Source organism: Octopus sinensis, linkage group LG16, assembly GCF_006345805.1.
Source record: "Octopus sinensis linkage group LG16, ASM634580v1, whole genome shotgun sequence".
In the NCBI taxonomy this organism is placed as follows: Eukaryota; Metazoa; Mollusca; class Cephalopoda; order Octopoda; family Octopodidae; genus Octopus; species Octopus sinensis.
In genome coordinates, this window is record NC_043012.1 from 41,217,881 (window position 1) to 41,242,667 (window position 24,787).

A 24,787-nucleotide genomic window follows, 5' to 3' on the forward strand; every position below is an offset into this window, starting at 1 on the left:
ATAGAAGAGACATACATAGAAGAGACATACATACACGTATATACATACATACACACATACACATACATACATACACACATACATACATACAAACATATAAAATTAGTGTAAATCATACACAAAAGAGGTGACCCTAACAGGACTCCTTACATGCTAAAAGGAGCAGTCAAAGCCCAAACCACCGTTAAGAGTAATTTCGAAGGTGACGAAAGATAAAAACATTTTCAATAGTTACCACTTGTCCCTAGGTTTCGAACATTAATGAACAAACAGAATAATTCGCTATCTGTGTTCTCATCAGCAAGGGCGCTAATAATTAACGTGTAATTATGGGACAAATAGACCGCACATGTCTCATCTTTATACATTATAATTTTTCAAATCCACTGCCCAAGCGCAGATATAATCAGCAGCTAGTAAAAATATATGTGCCAGCATTCATCAAAATTACGAAAATCATATTAAGAAAACATATTTAGGGTAGAAAAATTAGAGAAATTTTTCTACTAGTGACCAGCATGCATAAAATAGTCAATGGACAACATACTTTTCATATAAAATTAGTGTCCATTTGAACACAAAAGAGGTGACTCTAACAGGACACCTTACATGTTATACACACTTCCACTTATATATTAGATATCTAGAGATAGTATATGGATATTCATGGAGACAGATAAGGGGACAGCAACCCTACACCTCCACCGCCTCACCGTACTTTTTATTTCTCTCACACTCTGGATTCTCCTTGTTTCTCCCAGTTTTTGTTGCTGTAGAAAACCATGGTTATATATATATATATATTTTTAAAATTCATTCTTTCTGTTTCTTCTCCCGCCCTGTCGAACTGTCCCCTCCCCACCGTCTCTCTTTCTCTACTATTTCTCGCTCTCTTCGTTCATTCACTATTTTACTGACTTTTTGTTTTTTTGTTTTTCGGCCTCTTTTCCTCCATTCTATCTCTCTCTATCTATCTATCTATCTATCTATCTATCTATCTATCTATCTATCTATCTATCTATCTATCTATCTATCTATCAATCAATCAATCAATCAATTAATCAATCAATCAATCAATCAATCAATCAATCTATCTATCTATCAATCTATCTATCTATCTATCTATCTATCTATCTATCTATCTATCTATCTATCTATCAATCAATCAATCAATCAATCAATCAATCAATCAATCTATCTATCTATCTATCTATCTATCTATCTATCTATCTATCTATCTATCTATCTATCTATCAATCAATCAGTCAGTCAGTCAGTCAGTCTGTCTGTCTGTCTGTCTGTCTGTCTGTCTGTCTGTTTGTCTGTCTGACTGTCTGTCTGTCTGTCTGTCTGTCTGTCTGTCTGTCGCTTTCTTTTGCTTTTAATTTACTTTTTTTTTCCTCATTTGCTTTATATCTTTCTTCCTCTCCTCTTTTGTTTTAGCTTTCATTTCCTTCCATTCATCTTTCTGTCTTTCTCCCTCCTTCCGCCACCCCACCGCAACGATTTCCTCCTTCCCTAATTACCATTCCACATTTCTCAAAGAAGTTCTTTCATCTCGAGTCACTTAAGCTAATTATATTAAAACACACACACACACACACACACACACACACACACATACTTATCCAAACATCCTTAATCTCATATATACACATGTGTACATATACATGTACACGCACACTCCCATTCATACCTGCATATACATACATACATATATATGTATATATATGTCACACAAATACACACGTATATATGTATGTGTGTGTTTGTGTATGTGCGTGTATGCGTGTGTGTCTGTGTATGTGTGTCTGTGTGTGCATAGACGCGAATATACACACTGCCAATGGTGTATACAAGAAGCGATATGATGCATCGGTATTTCTTACTAAACGATAAAGTAAAAAGAGTAATTAAAAAATTAAAGCCCGCTTCATTAGTTTTCCATCAAGTCCTTAAAACAACCCAGTTTCAATTCCCACGTGGAATCACTTCACTAACATGAGCGTCTTTAAGTGACCTCGTAACTCATTAAAGCATGAACTTTTTAATCTTATGATTCTCAATGGGATCCAACTGACCTTTAGGGATCCATGGAAGATTTTACTGCTCAAATCCTCGCGCAATAAATTGGGAATATTTCTACAATAAACAAAATATTTTAACATTTTAAAATATAATTCCTAATAATGTTTAATTACAAATTAAATAGGTTCGGGCGTGGCTGTGTGGTAAGAAGCTTGCTTCCCAACCACATGCTTCTGGGTTCAGTCCCACTGCGTGACACCTTGCACAAATGTCTAACCAAAGCCTTGTGAGTGGTTTTGATGAACGGAAATTGAAAGAAGCCTGCTGTGACCGCGTGTGTACCGTTGGCGATTTTTTTTCCTCCGTCTTCCCTTCTCTGGATCTTTCCTTTTCCTATGTTTCTGATGAAGAGCTCCGCTCGAAACGTAAAACCCTCCTTCTCCCCTTCCTTCCTGAGCGTCCAATAATACTATATTTGTTCCACGTCCTCGCGTTGTTGTGTTTTCTCTTTGTGTTTTCATGTTTGGATTAACTTTATATATATATATATATATATATATATATATATATATATAATTAATCAATATAGGGTGGCAAAAAATTTCGCAGAATTTTTTTGCCACCAGCGGCCTAGTGGGAAAAAATTAAACGGTGCATCGTATAAAGAATTACAGGGTAAAGGTTTTTTTAATTTTCTCCTGGTTTACGGAATTAATGTTGTTTTGCGGTTGAAGCCTTGGCTGTTATTTCTAGTGGGTGAATGGCCTATTATGGCCGTTCCTTGATTTTGCTGTTGAATTTATAAATGGTCTATGACTATTTAATTTTTTCCCACTTGGCCGCTGGTGGCAAAAAAATTCTGCGAAATTTTTTGCGACCCTATATTGATTAATTATGAATTTTCTGGTTAGTTCCGTAATAGAATCGGCGGCTTATATTTGCTGCCGATAAATTTGGCGCGAGTGCGATGATTTGAAAATTTTAGGTCAGATATTGCTGAGATAGTGGTGGAAGTGCCTCGTGTAAATATCTGCTCCGATCTGGCCGTTCTTTACTGATGAATCTATCGGCCTATGGAAGACTAGCTTGATTTAATTTAATCAGGTTAGTTTACCATTAAACAATAGACGAAACGGTGCATCGTATAAAGAATTACAGGGTAAAGGTTTTTTTAATTTTCTCCTGGTTTACGGAATTAATGTTGTTTTGCGGTTGAAGCCTTGGCTGTTATTTCTAGTGGGTGAATGGCCTATTATGGCCGTTCCTTGATTTTGCTGCTATATATATATATATATATATATATATATGTGTGTGTGAGTGTGTGTGTGTGTGTGTGTGTGTTGTGTGTGTGTGCGTGTGTGAGTGTTTATATACATACATATATACATATATATACATACACACACACACACATATGTAAGTATATGTATGTTTATGTATGCTTTCCCTTGCCAACACCTGATAACCGGTATTGGTGTGTTTATGTCCTCGTAACTTAGCTGTTTCACAAAAGAGACAAGAAAATAAGTACCAGACTTTAAAGAAGCAGCTCCTGGGGAGCTCTATTCATTCGAGTACGAATTCCTCAAGGTGTCGCTCCAGCATGACAGCAGTCTAAGAACTGAAATAAAGGGGAATACATAAAACATCTCAAGGAAATATATTTTTCTGTGCTTATAAACGCAATTATTCATTCCATGGAATTACACAATTATCTTTCCCAAACGTTTAAGCAGGGATGCCGCAGGTACGTCATACTCAGGTACGAGATAAAAATATCAGATACATACATACGTACATATACATATATGTATGTATATATATATATATATATATATATATATAATATATATATATATATATATATATATATATAAATGTTACTTTATAAAAATAGGGTAAGTAAAATAATTTACTTTACCACACACCGAGCTTTTTAGAAATAGCAGCCAAAAATTTGGGTATTTCTTCTACTCACATAGGTATAAGGGAAAAAACAACGAAAGATCACATCCATATAAGATACCCGAGGACAGCCTGTTTATGGATTCGCGGGTTAAACGCCAACATTTCCTTCATCAGCTCAGAGATTTCTTCTGATTTAGATTTGAAAGTACTAAGAATCAAACATACCCGTCCGATATATGTAACGCCGGACAAACCATGCCAGACCACCAGTACTAGCGAATCCAAAAATACAAATGAGATCTATATATATATATATATATATATATATATATATATATATATATATATATATATATATATATACAATAATATATATATATATATATAATATATAGATAGATAGATATAGATATATATATATATATATATATCAGAAACACACAAAAGCCGTTCGATCACTTCAACATTTAAGTTTAATTTGTAAAAATATTTTCGTCGCTTTAAGACCGCGACCTGTTCACTGACAACAATCCGTGCTGCATCTTTTTGTCAGTGAACAGGTCACGGTCTTAAAGCAGCGAAAATATTTTGACAAATTAAACTTAAATGTTGAAGTGAATCGAATGGCTTTTGTGTGTTTCTTAAATGGCTTACAAACACCTTCCACGCTGCAATTGTTTTCTTTTCAGCACACGATCTCAGATCAAATCACTTGCTATGCAAGTACATCTCCGTAATATATATATATATATATATATATATATATATATATATATATATATATATATATAATATATATATATATATAATTTAAAAATAGGATAAAATCTTCATAAGAAATTATCAAGTAGTTAGCGTGAAAAACCTCATAAGAGAAAAAATCTGTAAATTTTTTCCACTTCAATATATTTATTTATATTATATAGAGGGCGTTATTACACATAAATGCTGCATTTATGTGTAATAATGCCCTCTATATAATATAAATATTATTTATATTATATAAAACAATGCGAAGCGCATTGTGACCAGCGATGTGTAGCAACATCTGATAGTCTGGTCGGTCACGGTGATCACGGTGATATATACATATATATACATATATACATATATATATATATATATATGTGTGTGTGTGTGTGTGTGTGTATGTGTAAAGCTCCGCTCAATATTCCCTTGTTAATCTTTAGCATTATTGATTTATGCAATTAATGTATTAACTAAATATAACTAATTCAATAATCTTGTTTTGTTCGGTGCGTACGTTGCTAGAGTCTGCAGATCATTTCGTTTGATTTGTATACGTAAATCCTTTTGTGCCCGCCATGTGTGCGTGTGTGTGTCTGTGTTCGTATGTGTGTTTCCAACTCCTGCTGCAGGTGTGCAACATCGCTGGGGTTCTGTATTTTCTGCGAGACTTCCGTATCGTCTGCATATATATATATATTTTTTTAAATTTTATTTTATAGAAGGAGCTTCTACAGGACTAGAACTGTTTCATTCAAATGAAATCATCAGGAAGCCTGATGATTTCATTTGAATGAAACAGTTCTAGTCCTGTAGAAGCTCCTTCTATAAAATAAATTAATTTACTCTGCCATGTATTGAGTACCTTATTTACTGTGGTTAACCCCGACTCAACCCGGGACCTACATATATATATATATATATATATATATATATTATATATATATATATATATATATATATATATTTGTAAGTACCCATGTGAAAAGGAGAAAGAAAGCGGGAGGTGGATTTGAGACTGTTACTGCTTTTCCTTCTGCAAAGTCTCATTCACATTTAACCTTTATTCCAGGTCGTATCATTGTATATCATGTTATACACTCGTTGGCTACAATGGGGGTTGACAAGGTCAAGTTAGTAATGTCTAAGAGGAAAGGATACATTTTGTCTTCACAATAGTCTCCTCAATTAAAATTGTCAAAATTATTTATCTGCGTATAATAGGATACTAATATGTACATATATACATATATAGGTATACATATATGCACACAGAAGTACTCATAGACACACTAACACATGCGCTTATGCGTACATAGTCATTCACATGTATGCATGAATGCGTGTATGTGTGTGAGTGTGTGTGTGAGTGCGTGTGTGTGACTGTGTGTATGTGTGCGAGTGTTTTAATGCAACCCCGCTTATAAACAATACGTACCGACACTCATATCACCCATAGTTCCATTTTTTCTAAGTGGTCTGACTCTGTCACCTTAGAATTATATACATACATATATAACATGTGTGTGTGTGTGTGTGTGTGTGTGTGTGTGTGTGTGTGTGTGTGTAGATGTGAAGGCAAAACTGAATGGGTTACAAATGCGTAAGTACTTAAACAAAGACATTCTTATATAGATAAAAAATACAAATAAACATATTTGTATTTTTATACAGTTTTTATTCTATCATATTTCATTGAGGATTAGAACTAAATATACATCCGGCAGTGAATGCATCTCTCTATAAGAAATAATATTGTTTCATTTATTTTGTAATGAATTCTTTAGATGTTTGACGTCCCTTTTTCACTTTTGGAAGAAAACTGAATGTCAAAATCAGCCATTTTGAATGTACCAATCCGTTAGAATTAATGCCCTAGTCCCTCTCAAGTTAAACCCTACCGTCTTGAAAATAGGATACTAGGTAGCTTAGACTACATAGTCTTCGATACCAAATGCTCGATACAAGCATGGAGCAGTCACGGCTGGAAATCCCTTCATTATAATTATGCACATTCAGGAGTTACGTGTTGTTAATTAGCAATTTACTCCGTCAGACCTTCATTAAAAGAAAGGGTATGGGCCTTGGCCCTGGTGGGTGGGGAGGGCTGTATCAAACACATTATTGCTAGAAAGTTAGAACCGGTGGATCGAAGGCTGCAATCATACTGTTGACGAGACCACTGACCGAACGATACAACATAACCACCAATTGTCATTTACCCAGTCATGAGTTGACTTCTAACGTTGCTGCCATTTATTTTACAGATATGTCAATGGAACTCATTATAAGAGCAAAACACAAAAAATATCGGAAGAATACAAGATATGGCTGCAAAAAACAAACATTAAATTGAGACCAATAAAGGAAGACAAGAGTCTGTGAGTGTGAATTTGAGATTCCTTTTAAAATTTGTTACTGTTTGTTTTTACAAATTGATGTACCCCGTCGTGCTTTATATTGCAACTTCGTTTTTCTTTTCTTCGAGAATATGTTCTTTTATACTTACGTTAATTAATTTGTATTAATATAAATATCCTTTCACTATTCTGAAACTCAGGTTTGTTAATTACTCTTTGATTAGTGGATTATAATTGACCACTAAGGTTCAGCGAATTGGCGTGTATTTAAGATAGATATTGAGAAATACAGTAGTAATACTGCTGACAGCTATTTCAGTTTTACAACACGATTTTGGCGTTAGATGAGGAAGAAAATAAAATTAGCCATTGGTATGAAATAGTTCTAATTGCTTAGCCATATACTATAGCATTCTGGAATGACACCTAATTGAGAAAATGTCAATTGAAAGCCAGCGCCTGAAATTTATTACAAAGTCCTCGCTTTCAGACAACTTGTAACAGAAATGTTATTGAATTCAAACAAAACAAAACAATAAGGAACACAAACTTCAATGTGAGAATTTTAATAAATTAATATTTGTTCGCAGAAATATGAGATAGCCCCAAAATATGTTCAGTTAAGTTTAGGTTTTCCAGTGGAAAACTGTACATAAGGTATAATGGTCCTTTGAAAATGTCTTCTATTTTCTGAGTGTTAACAGAAAACAACTTGGTCAACGCTGGTAAGAATTACGAGAGAAATATACTCAATAAGAGAAGAGTATATTTACAAACTTCACCAAAGTGAACGATGATTTGCACAAACAGAAGCATAATTTTTTTTATACTAGCATCAAGTTTGGCGAAAGAATACACAGTCAACTCACTGCTAGAAATAACAACCAATAGACGTATAAATTTTAACTACAATGACAAGGAAGAAAATATAAATAAATGATCTGCAAACATATTTGCAGGAAATAAGAATCATTATTTTTGCTAAAATGGAAAAGTTTAAAGACCTTGAAAACTTTACTGAAAATTTCCCGACAACCGACTCATAATGTTGTTTTTTGTTTTTAGTATAGAGTAGATATTTAGCACACTAATCTACATGTGGCAAACTTCTTGCTAAAATTCGCTTTCGTAACGCACAATGCTTCAATATTGAGCACAAAAGTAATCGAGGCGTTTGATAAACGAAGCAGTTTTCACTGCTTAAACCTAATTAGCTCATTCATCATTTTCTTTCGAATGTGGATTTAATGTGCGGGTTTAGATGAGAAGTTTTATTTTGCCTTTTCTTTTTACTAGAAACAGCAGTTAAAATAAGCCTTCTGTCATTAGTGTGAATTCAATGGTGCAAGAATTAAAAGCATTTTTATAACGATCCGATTGTCAGGAGTTGACCTCGGAAGAAAGAAATAGTTGATAGTCGTTGCATGTTTTTTGTCAGTCAATGATCTCTGACTTATTTTGTTGGACGCTTATATAAGATGTATTTCTTTATTGCCCACAAGGGGCTAAACATAGAGGGGACAGACAAAGGGATTAAGTCAATTACATAGACCCCAGTGCGTAACTGGTACTTAATTTATCGACCCCGAAAGGATGAAAGGCAAAGTCGACCTCGGTGGAATTTGAACTGAAATATGGAACGCTTCACGAATTTGCGTGTCATCCTTGCGCAGGGGCCATGCTAATCTTCTCTGTATCGTTCCAATTTTAGTATATGTACTGCCGATGATGGCGTCCGCATAATGTTTGCCTGGTCAGCTTCATGACTGAAACTGCCATTCTCTTGTATTCTTGTACGCAGCTCGTTTTTCAGACGTAAAATCCTATTTCTAAACTTGGTGCTAGGCTGAAACGCAAAAAAATAATGGTTTAGGGCGGCAAAGAGAGGAGATAATCGAAATTAGTCACGTGATTGCTTTTAGGTAACATAACAAAACGTTGTAATCTCTACTACGGTCGTGTATGAAGAGTTTACTATGAAGAGGAGCAGCACTAATCGCGTTCCGTTTGACTGCTCACCATTTGGCACACGAATTAATACATTGTAACAGATTGTTTATAATCTGTCTGTAACATAATAGTAGGAGCACTCCGTCGGTTGCGACGATGAGGGTCCCAGCTGATACGATCAACGGAACAGCTTGCTCGTGATATTAACGTGCAAGTGGCTGAGCACTCCACAGACACGTGTACCCTTAACGTAGTTCTCGAGGAGATTCAGCGTGACACACAGAATGTGACAAGGCTGGACCCCTTGAAATACAGGTACAAGAGAAACCGGAAGAAAGAGCGAGAGAAAGTTGTGGTGAAAGAGTACCGCAGGGTTCACCACCACCCCCTGCCGGAGGCTCGTTGAGCTTTAGGTGTTTTCGCTCAATAAACACTCACAATGCCCGGTCTGGGAATCGAAACCGTGATCCTCCGACCGCGAGTCCGCTGCCCTAACCACTGGGCCATTGCGCTTCCACAATAATACTGGAGGTAATAACAAATTAATGAGTGATTGAGAGAGAGAGAGAGAGAGAGAGAGGGGGGGAGAGAATGAAAGAAAAGAAGAGAAAACATGCTAATTTAATTAAATAGTAGTTGGGTTTCATTTATCTTCGATGCGGTTAAATGACCAAAATGTTTAATATGCCGGAGAGAATGCATTTCCTGTTTTCTTGATTTAATCAACAACTAGGTCAACTCTGCTTTCTTTTTTTTTTTTTTTCTTTTTGGAATCAAAATATAAAGTACCAGCCATTCATGAGGGCATTGGGCGGGGGGGGATATATTTTCCCCATCATTATTGTAAAAATCTTTCTGTCAGAATTGGCAGTGCTATCCTGTAAATGGGTGACGGGAGTTCATTGACGATGCTTGCGATTTCAGAGGTATGGTAGACCCTACTGACATCAACTAATCCCCAGGGAGCTCAGATTAGTCACCCATACCTCAAGAGTTAGAGAAGATGATAAAACGCCATAACTCTCATTCTCGCACTTCCCTCGAATTCAGTGTTACTAATCCCCCATTGATAAATGGATTAACGCTAATCGCAGATTTTCAACAACTTAACTTGTATTTAACATAAACACATTAAAATATTGAAATAATACAACGCTACGGGTTTTTTATTATATATATATATATATAATATAATATATATATATATATATTATATATATATATATATAGCATATATATATATATGCATATATATACATACATACATACATATATATATATATATATATATATATATACATACACATATATACACACAAACACACACGCACATACATACACACACATTACCCTGCACTAACATGATCTTTAACGGCTGAAACACAGCAGAGACCAAAAAGCTTGTTTAACAACTAAAGCTTCTCATTTAGCTTCGATATAATCAGAACAATCCATGGTAGGAAGATTGTTTATGTCTTTATACAAAGCTGGATGTAATTAATTTCAATTTAAATATTTACAGATGATTAGTGGTATTATTAATAAGATAAATTTTTTCCGGATTATTAACTTCATTTTTACAAATGAAGCAGATTTTTTTTCTTCTCTCAAAATGAGTTTAGTTGTCTGGAAAACGATACTCATACCGTATGTAGTATATATTGTAAACATGTAGTGTAATTACTACACATATATATATATATGATGGGGTTTCTTTCGGTTTCCATCTACCAAATGTACTCAGAAAGGACGGGTCGGCCCAAGACTATACTAGATGTCATTTGCCGAAGATGCAACGCAGTGGGACTGAACCCGGAACCGTGTGGTCGGGAAGCAAATTTCTTACCACACAGTCACGCCTGTGCCTATCTGTTGATAATTATACATCCATTAATTTTAGATGGTTAATTTCAGGTTTCTCATTTTTGGAAAACTGACGTAGAAAGATTATGGGATTATGAATGCACCAAACTCAAATGAGACTAAACTAGACCCCAAAACGTGATTATTCAATTACCTAGCCAAAGATTTATCTAATTACCAAACAGTACCAAAATTATTTTCACTTAAGATTCCATACACACTATTCTATGGAGTTAACTATTCATCTTTTCTACAACTCAAACATCTTCAGACTCCATATAGCATTGACGGAACCTCTTCATGTCCGCTCAAGAAGCTCGAAACAGCAAGCAAATTCTCCCTCAATCCATACCTTCAATCGTTTAAGAAAAGTTCAAGAAAGACAGGCTTTCGTACAGTTTTTGTTCATATATATTTCTATGTATATTGATATTTCTTAGACATGCCATCTGAGTATAATGTATTTAACATAAACTTCGTTACAATAAATAAATAAATAAATGGAAGTGCTGACCTGGTTTTTATGTTAGAGAGTAATATAATCGCACAATTTTTCTCCTTCAGATATTTTGACTCGAATATCTTCGCAATGGCGGTGCCGATGGCTGCGCTGAGTAAAGCCCAGTTCAACCTGACCTACAACTACCTGCTTCATCGCCAAAATAACAAATACAAGTTTCCAGTTTACCTTTTCTTTCGGCAAGGGCAATATGTGGACGATGTGGCCGTCAACACTTACTTGTGGGAACCGACGGAAATTATAGGAACGTCCGTGAATCTTTTAAAAGAACACAATATGCCAGTTGCGAGCATCGAACAAAGTGAGAGACTGACATTTTGTTATTGGTTTGTTTTGTTGTCGTGATGGTTTGAATTCGATATATTTTAACGAAAAGGGGCCGAGGAAGGGGTGAACCTGGTCTCGATAAAAAGATGATCCCATTGATTTGGGAGTAAGAGTAGATCGAGGGTGTGTTCACATCAGAAGATAGTCGTAGCAACAGAAGGATCTAAGCACCATTCAGCTGCATTTGCCTACGAGGAGGTGCTGAAAGTTCCTGGCGTTAAGAGTATCACGAAAGGTCTGATTAGAGGCCCCACCTTCCGATTTCTATTGCAGGGTTTAGAGAACTTGAAGGATTGCTGTAATAGGTATGCGAATCTAAAAAAGGAAATATGTTGAATAAAATCATAATTAACTGATCCACCTTATTTTCTTTTGCCCAAAGCCAGGAACTTTTCAGCACCCGCTGATATATGTGAGGACAGAAGTATGCGTGTATGTATACATACATGCAAACTTGTGCACACGCATGCACACACATGCGCATGCACACACACACACACACACTCACACATACAAATAATACACACGCTGCCATATCTTTCCGATATATAAATCTCTCGTCACATAAAATACTTGATATTGTAACAATTTTTGAAGGAATAGATTTAGATACATGTTCTCTTACAAAACGCTTTCACTGTAAAATTAAATTTCAATGTTGTTCCAGTTACGATGTTAAATATCTACGAAAAAATAGAAGAATGGTTATTTTCTGCAAGTGACGGTTCCTCAATAAACTAAAAGTTGTTTCAAACTGTGACATTCATTGAAAAAACTGTTTTCTGCAGTTAAGGGCAATGAAACTTTTACTGAATATATTTGCCTTCTGCAGTAAAAGGATTAACTATACTGGGTATTAACGCAAGCCATATATAGAGATATTTTACCAAATATCTTAAAGCAATGCTCCAGAGACATGATTCTTGATGTTTACAGTTTGTACCACCATCATAGTATCGGAAAAGAATTTCAACTATATAGGCGTAGGAGTCGCTGTGTGGTAAGTAGCTTGCTTACGAGCCACATGGTTCCGAGTTCAGTCCCACTGCGTGGCACCTTGGGCAAGTGTCTTCTACTATAGCCTCATGCCGACCAAAGCCTTGTGAGTGGATTTGGTAGATGGAAACTGAAAGAAGCCAGTCGTATATATGTTAATATATGTATGTATGTGTGTGTCTGTGTTTGTCCATCCCCCCGCTAATATCGCTTGACAACCGATGTTGGTGTGTTTACGTCCCCGTAAACTAGCAGTTCGGCAAAAGAGACCCATAGAATAAGTACTGGGCTTACAAAGAATAAGTCTTGGGGTAGATTTGCTCGACTCAAGGCGGTGCTCCAGTATGGCCACAGTCAAATGACTGAAACATGTAAAAAAAAGTATATTTAGACATAACTGCACATACATTTAAATATCTCTCTTGTTTATAATACTGTTGCAATATCGACCAATTTGTGCCAAGAGTTCTATGCGTTTAAGCGAAGCCTTGTCGTACGTAGCATAGGATGAAACCAAAACATTTTGCAACTCTTCTCCAAAGATTTGAACATTTTAAAATATTTTCATTATGACTGACCATCATTTCATATCTCAGGTTTACAGGAAAACGATAATTTGATTAATTTCTTCCTTGTAATTAATTTCTTAATTGTAAACTCGGAATATTTTAATTGGTGGTAATCCACAGACACATTTCTTTCTCTCCACAGATGAATGTGTTAAGCACGTGAAACATTAGCCCTAATATTAGGAGCAATTTCAAACAAATATTTTATTTAATATCTGTTATGTTATTATACCCTAATGTCTTCGCATTTATATTGTTCCAGTGGCTTATAAAATAAGGCTTGTTATTGTTATTATTGTTGTTGTATTAAAACTCACAGCTTATTTTGCTGGGTGTGATGGAAAGTGTCAGCCGTCCACAGGCAGCAGACTAAGGCGACACTTGTTTATTGGTCATCCTCCAAGAACTTTGCGGAAACTTCTTGCAGTTCCAAGCAATGCTGATTTTTGTAGGTGTTCTACCTTCACACTTGCACCGATCTTTTTCAGCCATGTTGGTAGTTGAGTGCTGATACTTCCAACTGCACCAATTACTATCGAGTATCACGTCTGTTCTCTTCATTGACCACAGCCTTCGTATTTCCCACTTCAAGTCGTCATAATGGTTTATTATTATTATTATTATTATTATATTATTATTATTATTATTATTATTATTATTATTGAGTGAGAGAGCAGTTCATGCCATCAAAGTGACACTGGGGTAAAATATACAAAGCCCAATATACCCATCATGACTACCCGTCTGATAAGGGTACACCAGACACATGCATCACAACCGTGTGTGCGCGACATGGTGATCTCATATCAAGATAAACAGCACATGACCTTGCAGGTGGGGCCCAGTTAGAATTTTCTTCAGGTTGAGTAGCCCATCCCGCTCAAAAGGTCCCTGAATAAGGGTTGTTTAAGGATATTGAAAGAACCACCCATGTTTCCAGAGGTGAATTATTCAAACCCCAAAGAATCCCTCTCAACACATGGTTATGATGCTCCCCCACTACTTCTGCTTGTGATCAGAGATGCACATATCGTCAGCCACTAAGGGACATGCTCAACTGGTTATGGTCAAATAACTGACAAGCAAATCTGTGGTATTGAGCAGAATATTTGCTGTAGCCCATCTTTTATACCAAGACAAAACAGTGTACATGATAACACTTCCAGTTAGTTAAGATCAGAAGCCATGAGAGCCACTGCCTGGTACTGCATCAGGGCATTTATTATTATTATTATTATTATTACTATTATTATTATTATATTATTATATTATTATTATATCATCATCATCTCATCATCATCATCATCATCATCATCATCATCATCATCATCATTATTATTATTATTATTATTATTATTATTATTATTATTAGTATTATTATTATTATTATATTATTATTATTATTATTATTATTATTATTAGTAGTAGTAGTAGTAGTAGTAGTAGAGTAGTAGTAGTAGTAGTAGTAGTAGTGTTATTATTATTATGAAGGCGGCCAGATGGCACGCTGACCAAAATGCCTTGGGACATTTCGTCCTTTATACATTTACAGTTCGAATTCAACCGCTGTCGACTTTGCCTTTTTTCCTTTTCGGATAATTGAAATAAGTAACAGTTTTAAGCTCTGAAGCCTATGTAAGCGACCATCTCCCTCCCCCAAAATTTCAGTTCTTGTGCTTATAGTAAATAGTATTCTTCTTCTTCTTCTTCTTCTTCTTCTTCTTCTTCTTCTTCTTCTTCTTCTTCTTCTTCTTCTTCTTCTTCTTCTACTTATTATTATTATTATTATTATTATTATTATTATTATTATTATTATTATTATTATTATCATTATCGTTATTATTATTATTATTATTATTATTATTATTATTATTATTATTACTATTATTTTATTGCCTTTGCACAGCTTCTAGCGCTGAAGCTGTACTAGGGTGTCAGCTGTTCACTACCAGTGAACTAAGGTAACACCCCTTGTTTTTCAAGCACCATTCGGAGTATTTGAGCGGTTCCAAACAGCGCTGTCTTCTACTACAAGCGCTCCACCCTTATTGCAGCCCCTATTTGTTCCATGTACTTTTCAAGATTTTTACTCACTGTTCCCAGGGCTCCGATAACTATTGATACTACCACCACCTTTCTCAGTGACCACAACTGCTTAACCTCCCAAGCTAACCCGTCATATCTATCGACTTTTCTTTCTTCCTTTTCGCATAACTTGTTTTCAGCTGGACATGCTGTTTCCTTTGTATGCTTTCCTTCTCAATTAGCACTATACCTGATTTCCTATTATCTATCTCTTGGTCACACTGAATCATAAAATCCCATAGGATTTTGTTGTTGTTGACATACCTGAACCATTAGCACGCCGGACACAATTATTTGAAGCATTTCGTCTTTGTTCACGTTCTTAATATTGTTTATATTTTTATTTTTTTAGAGTTAAAATCTGATCCGAAAATTCACCGGAAATCTCCAAATAATATCCATATAACATACAAGACTTCTTTGGGTATGATCAGTAATTTATTTACTAGAAATTTGTTACTGGAATATTCTTTGAAACAAAATCGCAAATCTTCAGGAAATGTCTTGGTAAGTTTAACACAACATTTATTCTCACCCTTATCTATTTAAAAAAAAAAAATCAAATGCTGAAAGCTTTGCGAGTTCCGCTTTATAGTTCGCCATGAAAGCTTGTGGCCTTATGGTTAAGGTGTTGAATCACGATATCAAGGTCATGACTTCAGTTCCAGGATCGGAAAAAGGCGCGTTATGTACTCTTCATTTTCACAGAACGCCGGTCGATTTTTATTCATTTAGAATAACCAAAGGACTGACTAGTATCCCCGTTCAAGGAGGATCTCGATCAGTCATCTGCCATGAAAACTATGTAATGTATATGTTGTTTGGCACTCCGTCGGTTACGACGACGAGGGTTCCAGTTGATCCGACCAACGGAACAGCTTGCTCGTGAAATTAACGGGCAAGTGGATAAGTACTCCACATGAATATAAGAAGCTTCTAAAATATTGTGTGCGCACACCGAAAAATACGTTAAGTTATTCACAACGTCACAAAACCTTCCCTTTCGTGTTTTCGGGGTCGATGAAATAAATACCAGTTGAGTAATTGGGATTGGTGTAATTAACGAAATTCATTTATCTTTAAATCATTTTCTAAACCATAGTTTTAATTAAATTTGAAGTAAAAGAAATTATATAATTAGTTGTATTTAGATGTAGTATTCAGATATAAGGTTTAAGGTTAATATTGGTTTCAACTTTTAGCACAAGGCCAGCAATTTCCGGTGATGTTAAGTCGATTATATCAAAACCAATGATCTGTATAAAGGATATATCAAGAATATACCCTTTATACTATAAACACAGGGACCAAAATTTTGGGGCAAGGATCAAGTCAATTACATCGATCCCAGTGCTCAACAGGTATTTATTTCAATGACCCCAAAAAGATAAAAGGTAAGGTTTGGCAATGTTGTGAATAACTTAACGTACCTTTTGGTATGTGCACACAATAGTTTAGAAGCTTCTTATATTTATTCATATTTTATATCTTTTACAAGTATCAGTCTTGGAATTACCACCAAGCCGGGAAACCACCTTATTTTACCGACCTCGGGAGAATGAAGGGCAAAGATAACCTCGGCAGAATTTGAACTTAGAACGTAAAGACGGACGAAACACCGCGAAGCATTTTCTCGGCGAACTAAAGATGCTATCAGCTCGTCGCCCTGATTAAGTTTAACATTGACTTGAAATTTTGGCACTGGGCCAGCAAAAGCGGGCGAAGGGGGTAAGTCGATTACATCGACCCCAGTACTCAACTGGAACTTATATTATCGACCCTGGAAACGGAAAAGTCGTCCTCAGCGGAATTTGAACACACGGCATGCTAACGAATTTCGCTGCTCTTGATTAAGTTCCATATTAAGTCTTCTTCAGAATACTTTCTAATCAAAAATGATAAACCGGAATCAAAATCTTCTGCTTCCTTCAAGAATTTTGTTGATTACCAATTTGCTATGTTCTTAAAGACATTGAAGTACTTACGAAGAGGTTTCATCTTTCTTATTTCACCCATGAGGATGCGGCCATGCTGGGTCACCGCGTTGTTAAGCTTTTAGTTGAAGAAATCGAACCCAGTACTTATTTTTTAAAAGTTTGTTACTTATTCTATCCGTCTCTTCTGTCGAACCGCTAAGTTATAGGGACAAAAACAAACCAAGACTGATTGTCAAATGATAATAGTCGTGAATCAAGCACACACAGAAAGACACAAACACACATACATGCATACACAAGCACACACACACACACACACACACACACACACACACTTATACAAGAGTTATGGAATGGAGTAGGTAGATCCGGTCCAGATACGTTTCATAGCGAGCGGAACCTCAGAAGTGGTAAATATCCAAGCGCGGTGTATACTGCTGGTTATTCTTCAGGCCAAGGATACCTTCGTTGAATTAAAAGTTACATTGTCGCAAGAACGTACACGTGGACGCAAGGCAGATAAAATCAGAATGTGTTGAGAGCACAGCATGAGAGGGGTATATAAAAGTCGGAAGGAATAAGTATTAGAAGAAGGGAAGAAGGAAGAAAATATAAGGGAGTGGGAAGAAGGAGGACTTAAAGGAAGGCCAATTGACTGGTGTTAAAACAATGGAACAGTTTTGGCTGTTTCACCGAATTCGGTAAGGAGACTGGTATTTGAAGAAAATATCATTTGGAAGGAAGAGGATGAGGAAATAGTTTTGGTCAAGATGGAGAAAGAAAGTGTGTATGAAGAAAGCAAGAGTGAGGAATTTATGTACGGTTGTTTGACTGGTGGCATTCAAAAGTCTTTTATAGCCGAATCACAAAAATTACCTGGGGAATTGTATTGAAGGAAAAAAATATATGTGTGTATATATATATATATATACATATATATATATATAGATATATATAGAGGGAAGTTTACGAAAGAAAACAAAAGACGAAGACAGGTGGTGTACAAAACAAAACAGATGTATTAGTATAACGCTCAGGAATATATATATATATTATATATATATATATATATAATATATTATATATATATATATATATAATTATATTATATATATATATATATATATATACATATATATATATATATATATATATGCATATGTAGTATATATATATATATATATATATATATATATATATATGCGCCATATATGTATATATATAATATATGTATGTATGTATGTATGTATGTATATATATATATATATAATATATATATATATATATATATATATATCAAAGCAATTAAGATTCAAGTAACTTCCAATGAATTTACTTGAATGTGGTACTTAACTTAGATGCACCAGAAAAACTATATGGTGTTATCCATACAGTAATGTGGGGTGATTATAAACGAGAAGGAAGCAACAAGAATGGATTGGTTTTTAGTACAATTGTTTCATACAAAGACAGGCTTTATTACAAGTTGCAAAAATTGCAGCAGATAAAAGTGTCCCGTACTCATCAGCTAAAATACATTTGAGTTCTCTAGACATCTTAGTGGGTGAGGTTATACTCATGAGATATTGGAGATAGTTCCATTAGAGGCAGATATAGGTTGTAAACAGTTTTCCAAAGTTCCTTAATGATGATGCACAGTCTTATCACAGATTAAAAAAAAAAAATTCATCTTCTCTTCGAAACTAATAAGTTTTTAAAAATCTGTGATAAGACTGTGCATCATCATTAACGAACTTTGGAAAACTGTTTACAACCTATATCTGCCTCTAATGGAACAATCTCCAATATCTCATGAGTATAACCTCACCCACTAAGATGTCTAGAGAACTCAAATGTATTTTAGCTGATGAGTACGGGACACTTTTATCTGCTGCAATTTTTGCAACTTGTAATAAAGCCTGTCTTTGTATGAAACAATTGTACTAAAAACAATCCATTCTTGTTGCTTCTTTCTCGTCTATATATATATATATATATATATATATAATATATATGGCATATATGTATATATATATATTATATATATATATATATATATATAATATATATATATATATATATATAGATATATATGTATGTATGTATGTATGTATATATATATATATATAATATATATATATATATATATATATATGAATGGAGGGGGAGGATGGGGAAATTTTTTCGGTTAGAGGGAGAAAGACTAACTGGGGAAGATCAAACAACTGACAAGCAAATCTGTGGCATTGAGCAGAATATTTGCTGCAGCCCATCTTTTATACTAAGACGAAACAATGTACATGATAACACTTCCAATCAGTTAAGATCAGAAGCCATAAGAGCCACTGCTTGGCATTTATCCTCTTCCTCCTCCTCCTCCTCATCATCATCATCATCATCATCATCATCATCATCATTATCGTTATTATTATTATTATTATTATTATTATGATTATTATTATTATTTCTCCAATCACTTAGAGAGGGAATGTGAAACCCATGGTCTTTTCAAGACGTCCGGAATCTGTCGAAAAAATTTGGTATTCGTAAACTGGAGACCTCCAATCCTAATACGTACAAAAAATTGACGTCTGTGAAAGACAGCCATGACCGAGATTGAAATGTGAAAGTGAACGATTAATAGATACCGATTTTTCTTAAAATTATGCAACCGTTCTTTGTACATTAATTTCTTGCTTGTCTTTCCAGTGGAACAACAAAGAGGGACTGATTTTCTTCTCACCTCGACGGTTGAAAGCGTTTCCAAAGGACATTATCTTCACCATTGACTATACTGATTCCATGAAAGGCGAGAAATTGTCCGAAGTGAAAAAAGCATTATCCAGCATATTACGAATGACCTCCCCAAAAGACCGGTTCAAAATTCTTTTATACAACAAGGACGTGTACCAATGGTCTTATGGTTTGCTGCCTGTTAGCTCCCGCAACATTAAAGTGGCTTTCGCGTTATTTAAGAAGATTATGCCGAGTGATAGTAAGTAATCAGTTATGTGCGCTTACTTGTAGTAGTAGTAGTAGTAGTAGTAGTAGTAGTAGTCTACTACGAAGGTTTACATATATACTATGCCTGGGAAATGACATTTTATCATTTAAATGAAGAAGTTAAAACAACGTAAAGTTGCCGGTGTTGTCGCCACGTTTGAAACAATAAAAGTCTAGCTGCTCACTTTTAAATCTCCTTTACGGCTTGCTCCATCAAGTATAACTTAGGCTAAGCGACATCGAGATGGAGTTTCCAAAATATCTTTTTTTATTTAGTATTTCTATGAAATTTTGTGTTCTTTATCTTATTTTTCTGTTATTTCTAATTTTTATTCTGTAGCGAGTGATTTAAATTTGGCCATTGAAGAAAGTTTAAAACAGTTGAAGAAATCTGCTTCCAACAAAAAGAGAGTCCGAGTTGTGTATTTCCTCACAGATGGCTGGCAGTCAATGCCTCATATCAAAAGACACAAAATAACCAAATCGTTCCGTGAAGCTAACAAAGATTGCAAAGCTATATTCTTCACCGTTGCTTTATATCCGAAAGCTGATTACGTCTTATTGAAAACCTTATCGAATCTGAGCGGAGGCAAAACGTTGAGAATTACTGAGAAACAAAACATATCAAAGGCTATGGTAAATTTCTACAAAGAAATGAGGACACCGCTTTTAACTAATTTATCAACAGTCGGACCTTATTATAATACATCATATTACGTTGGTTTGAAGGATTATTACAAAGGTTCTGAAAATATCTTGTATTTTAACAAAGCTAATGTGAACTCTAGTGATGGTAGCACGTTATATGTCTACTCTGACAGCGCAAATGGCGCAGTCAAGTTCAAAAGTACCATTGAAGATTCTCACATCGAAGATAATATTGGAGGGCTTAACAGTGTACAGAGAAAGAATTTCATGGCAAAATATTTGGATTTTTTATTTGTAAGAATGGTTATTGACAGAAAGTTGAAAGCACGCGAAGAAGAAGCAATCGACAAAGCAACGAAGGTAAGTTATAAAACCAAAAGCACCATCAAATATCGTAAATTTTACGAATTCTGATCAAATAGTATCGGAACTGTTGCTATGGTAACAGAGTTAAAGTACGCAGAGTGAAGCTGTTTGGCACAGACTGACCGTCATCTCTGTCGCGCATGCACACCAAGCCACAACACTTTCGCTCACTTCCGTTCTTTATAGGAGTGTTTGCAAATAAAGTGTGGTCGTCTCACCACACCACAGAGATTCGTGACCATGACAGAGAAAATGTGTGTGCGCGCACGTGTGTTGGCATATGTGTGTGTGTGTGTGTGCGTGTGTTTTATACGCTTGATTCGTGTTTGCATTTCTGTTTGTCCCCACCGCCATTTGGCAACCGGTGTTAGCTTGTTTACGTTCCAGTAACTAAGCGGCTCGGCCTAAGCTGCCGATAAAGTAAGTACTGGACTTCCGGTCAAATGTATTTTTCTTGTAATACTACACCTGGCTGAGAGGGGAGAGTGAGAGTGAGAGAGAGGGACGGACAGATAGATGTGGGCGAGGGGGGGAAAGGAGTGCAGATTTGAATGTGGTTCTATTTGCTGTTTTTCTATATTTCAGAATGGCTTTTTAACACCCTGGACCTACATGTCTGCGCTGCCCAGCACTTACGACGCTGTTCAAAATTTAGGTAAGAAAGCTTAAGTTTCGGTGAGGAGAGTAAGTCGATTACATTGACCCCTAGTACTCAACTGGTACTTATTTTATCCACCCCGAAAAGATGAATGGTAAAGTCGACCTCAGCGGAATTTGAACTCAGAACTTTTTGGATTTTTAGGCTGCCTCATCTTTTCTTTCTTTGCGTTCCTTTATGCTACAATGCCATTAATTGCCAAGCCTTGTTTAGATCAAAAACATTCAGAACAGGAAAAGAAAACTTTTCATAAACCTATACACGCACACATATATATATATGATACTATCCCTTTATGAGGCTATTATAACCTCTATTATATATATATATATACAATATACTGTTCCGTGATAGAAAGTTCAACAAAAAAAGTATTCCATCTTAGTGAGAGATAAATAGTATTTATTTAAAGGTCACAATACTTATATTAAAGCAATACTAATAGTTTCATATGCTGAGAAAACTCAAACATATTCTTCATACAACGAACTGATATGTGGTTTGCGCCTGAAGAGTCCTTTCTGGTATTTTGTAGATTATTATTTGGGACTTTTTAGTTTGTTTGTTTTCTTTTTTGTTTTTGGTTCTACTTTGTAAAACCATTATCGTCAGGTTCCTTGGGTTGTTCTCGTCGTCATCGTTACCCCTTTTCGTTATCTATCTCTCTTTCTATCGATCAATCGATCTATTTTAATATATATTTTTTATATATAGGAACGAGTGCTTTAAAGGTGCGAAAGACCTGGTTGGAAGCCCAACCTTCCGAGTTCTTTCACAGGGCCGAGGAAAAACTGAAGGACTGATACAATAAGTGTGTGAATTTGAAAAGGGAACACGTTAAATAAAACCATAATTAATTGATCCCACTGTATTTTCTATTACCCAAAGGGAACTTTTTCAGCACTTCCTCGTATATGTTTGTTTGTTTGCCAAAGTATAATAATAATATTTGGCGGGAAGACTGGATCTTGAATCACAACAGACAAACATTTACATTAATAGCCGGGAGCGTAAGACAGTGAGCTGGCAAAATCGTTAGCACTGGGCGAAATGCTTGGCGGCGAGCTGGCAGAAACGTTAGCATGCCGGGCGAAATGCGTAGCCGTATTTCGTCTGCTGTTACGTTCTGAGTTCAAATTCCGCCGAGGTCGACTTTGCCTTTCATCCTTTCGGGGTCGATAAATTAAGTACCAGTTACGCACTGGGGTGGAAATAATCGATCTGTCTGTCTGTCCTTGTTTGTCTCCTCTGTGTTTAGCCCCTTGTGGGTAGTAAAGAAATAGGTATTTCGTCCGTTTTCACGTTCTGAGTTCAAATTCTGCCGAGGTAGACATTGCCTTTCATCCTTTCGGGGTTCGATAGAATAAGCACCAACTGTATACCATGGTCGATGTAGTTGGCTACACTCCTCTCAAAAATGTCACGCCTTGTGCCTTTAATAGAAAGGTTTATTTATGACAGCGGACCACTTTGACTTTTATAATTTCGGACTCGATGAAATAAAGAGCAGTTGAGCGGAGGTTGATGTAAACGACAAGACTTCTCTCCAGGTGTTGTGCATATTTCAGGTTTTGTGAATATGATAGAAATGGTTATCTATAGCTTTAAGTGATGTACTTCGTGATGCAACATTCCACAATATAAACTTTCTTTTAAAAGTTTATAAAATTCGTATGGCATCAACAATATACTGTAACCTGTATGTATGTATGTATGTATGTATGTATGTATGTATGTATGTATGTATGTTTATTTGTATGTATGTATGTATGTATGTATGTATGTATGTATGTATGCATGCATGTATGTATGTATGTATGTATGTATGTATGTATGTATGTATGTATGTATGTATGTATGTATGTGTATGTGTGCATGTGTGTATGTATATATATATATATGTGTAAATATATATATATGGTCGGGTCGTTGGCAACTAAACCGGCAACCCCACCAAGCTTGCTTGGTGAGGAGGGTGTTTATTGGACACCCTGCGGGATGAAAACACGTCAAAGGGTGGAGGAACTCTTGAGAGTCAACGGCCATCCAATAAATATCTTAAGGATGTATCATGTGCGGGGACATAGAAATAATCAGACTGAATACCCGATCGCGCGGTTAAACCATTGGGAGTGAAGGACTCCTGGCCTTTGTTAGGGCATCCTTCTAGGAGAAGGTAACTCAGGTAACTGGGATAACTCCGACATAAAACCTGCGGCTCAGTGGTTACCGATGATGTTGACTTGTTCTTCTTTTCGGATTATGGCTGCTGTTGCTTAGTGAGTGGAATTGACTCAGTGCACAGCCTTGCCTCACTTTAAAAAAATCTCTTCTTGCACATGCATTGCACGATAACAACATTGATTAAGCTTCGTGCAATGGCCATACTCGATATCGAGGGGGCAGCCACCATATATTATTAGTCGTAAGACACTTGCTGTTTTTACCATTATTGCTTTTGTATTTCACGTTTTTGTATTTCATTATTGTTTTTTGTTTTTTTATATTCGTGTGGCACCGTCCGTTTTGCTGTCCCTGTGTTCGTATGCATTCGATCCTTCTTCCAGGAAATCTACGCTCCTAGCTTAGTTTTTCTAATGTTCGTTGCTTAGTTTTTCCTGGAGGGCTGGCCGGTTCTAGTAATCTCAAGATTAATCAGCCGAAATTACTACGATGATCCGGTTCTTGGCTTCGAATGTCCTGTCTGTGTTTGTTGTATCGTCTTCTAAGTTTTTATGCGTTCTTGTCTCAGTTTGTATTTTTCTACATATCATAATATATATATATAATATATATATATATATATATATATATAATATATA

The 24,787-nt window shown here is 35.5% G+C and overlaps 1 protein-coding gene and 1 non-coding gene across 2 annotated transcripts in view; one reads left to right on the top strand and one right to left on the bottom strand.

Annotated features, from left to right (window-relative positions):
* Nucleotides 1-24,787, top strand: part of LOC115220464 (inter-alpha-trypsin inhibitor heavy chain H5-like) — a 31,195-nt gene that overhangs the window by 2,063 nt on the left and 4,345 nt on the right. Inside the window, exons 2-7 of the mRNA XM_029790591.2 lie at nucleotides 6,951-7,064; nucleotides 11,421-11,677; nucleotides 15,706-15,860; nucleotides 20,000-20,285; nucleotides 20,634-21,301; nucleotides 21,893-21,962. Of these exons, the coding sequence (XP_029646451.1) occupies nucleotides 11,446-11,677; nucleotides 15,706-15,860; nucleotides 20,000-20,285; nucleotides 20,634-21,301; nucleotides 21,893-21,962 (1,411 nt within the window). The 5' untranslated portion in view covers nucleotides 6,951-7,064; nucleotides 11,421-11,445. The remainder of the gene's footprint in view (nucleotides 1-6,950; nucleotides 7,065-11,420; nucleotides 11,678-15,705; nucleotides 15,861-19,999; nucleotides 20,286-20,633; nucleotides 21,302-21,892; nucleotides 21,963-24,787) is intronic.
* LOC115220641 lies at nucleotides 8,672-8,776 on the bottom strand. Its single transcript, XR_003882570.1, has one exon. It is a non-coding gene; the product is annotated as a U6 spliceosomal RNA (small nuclear RNA).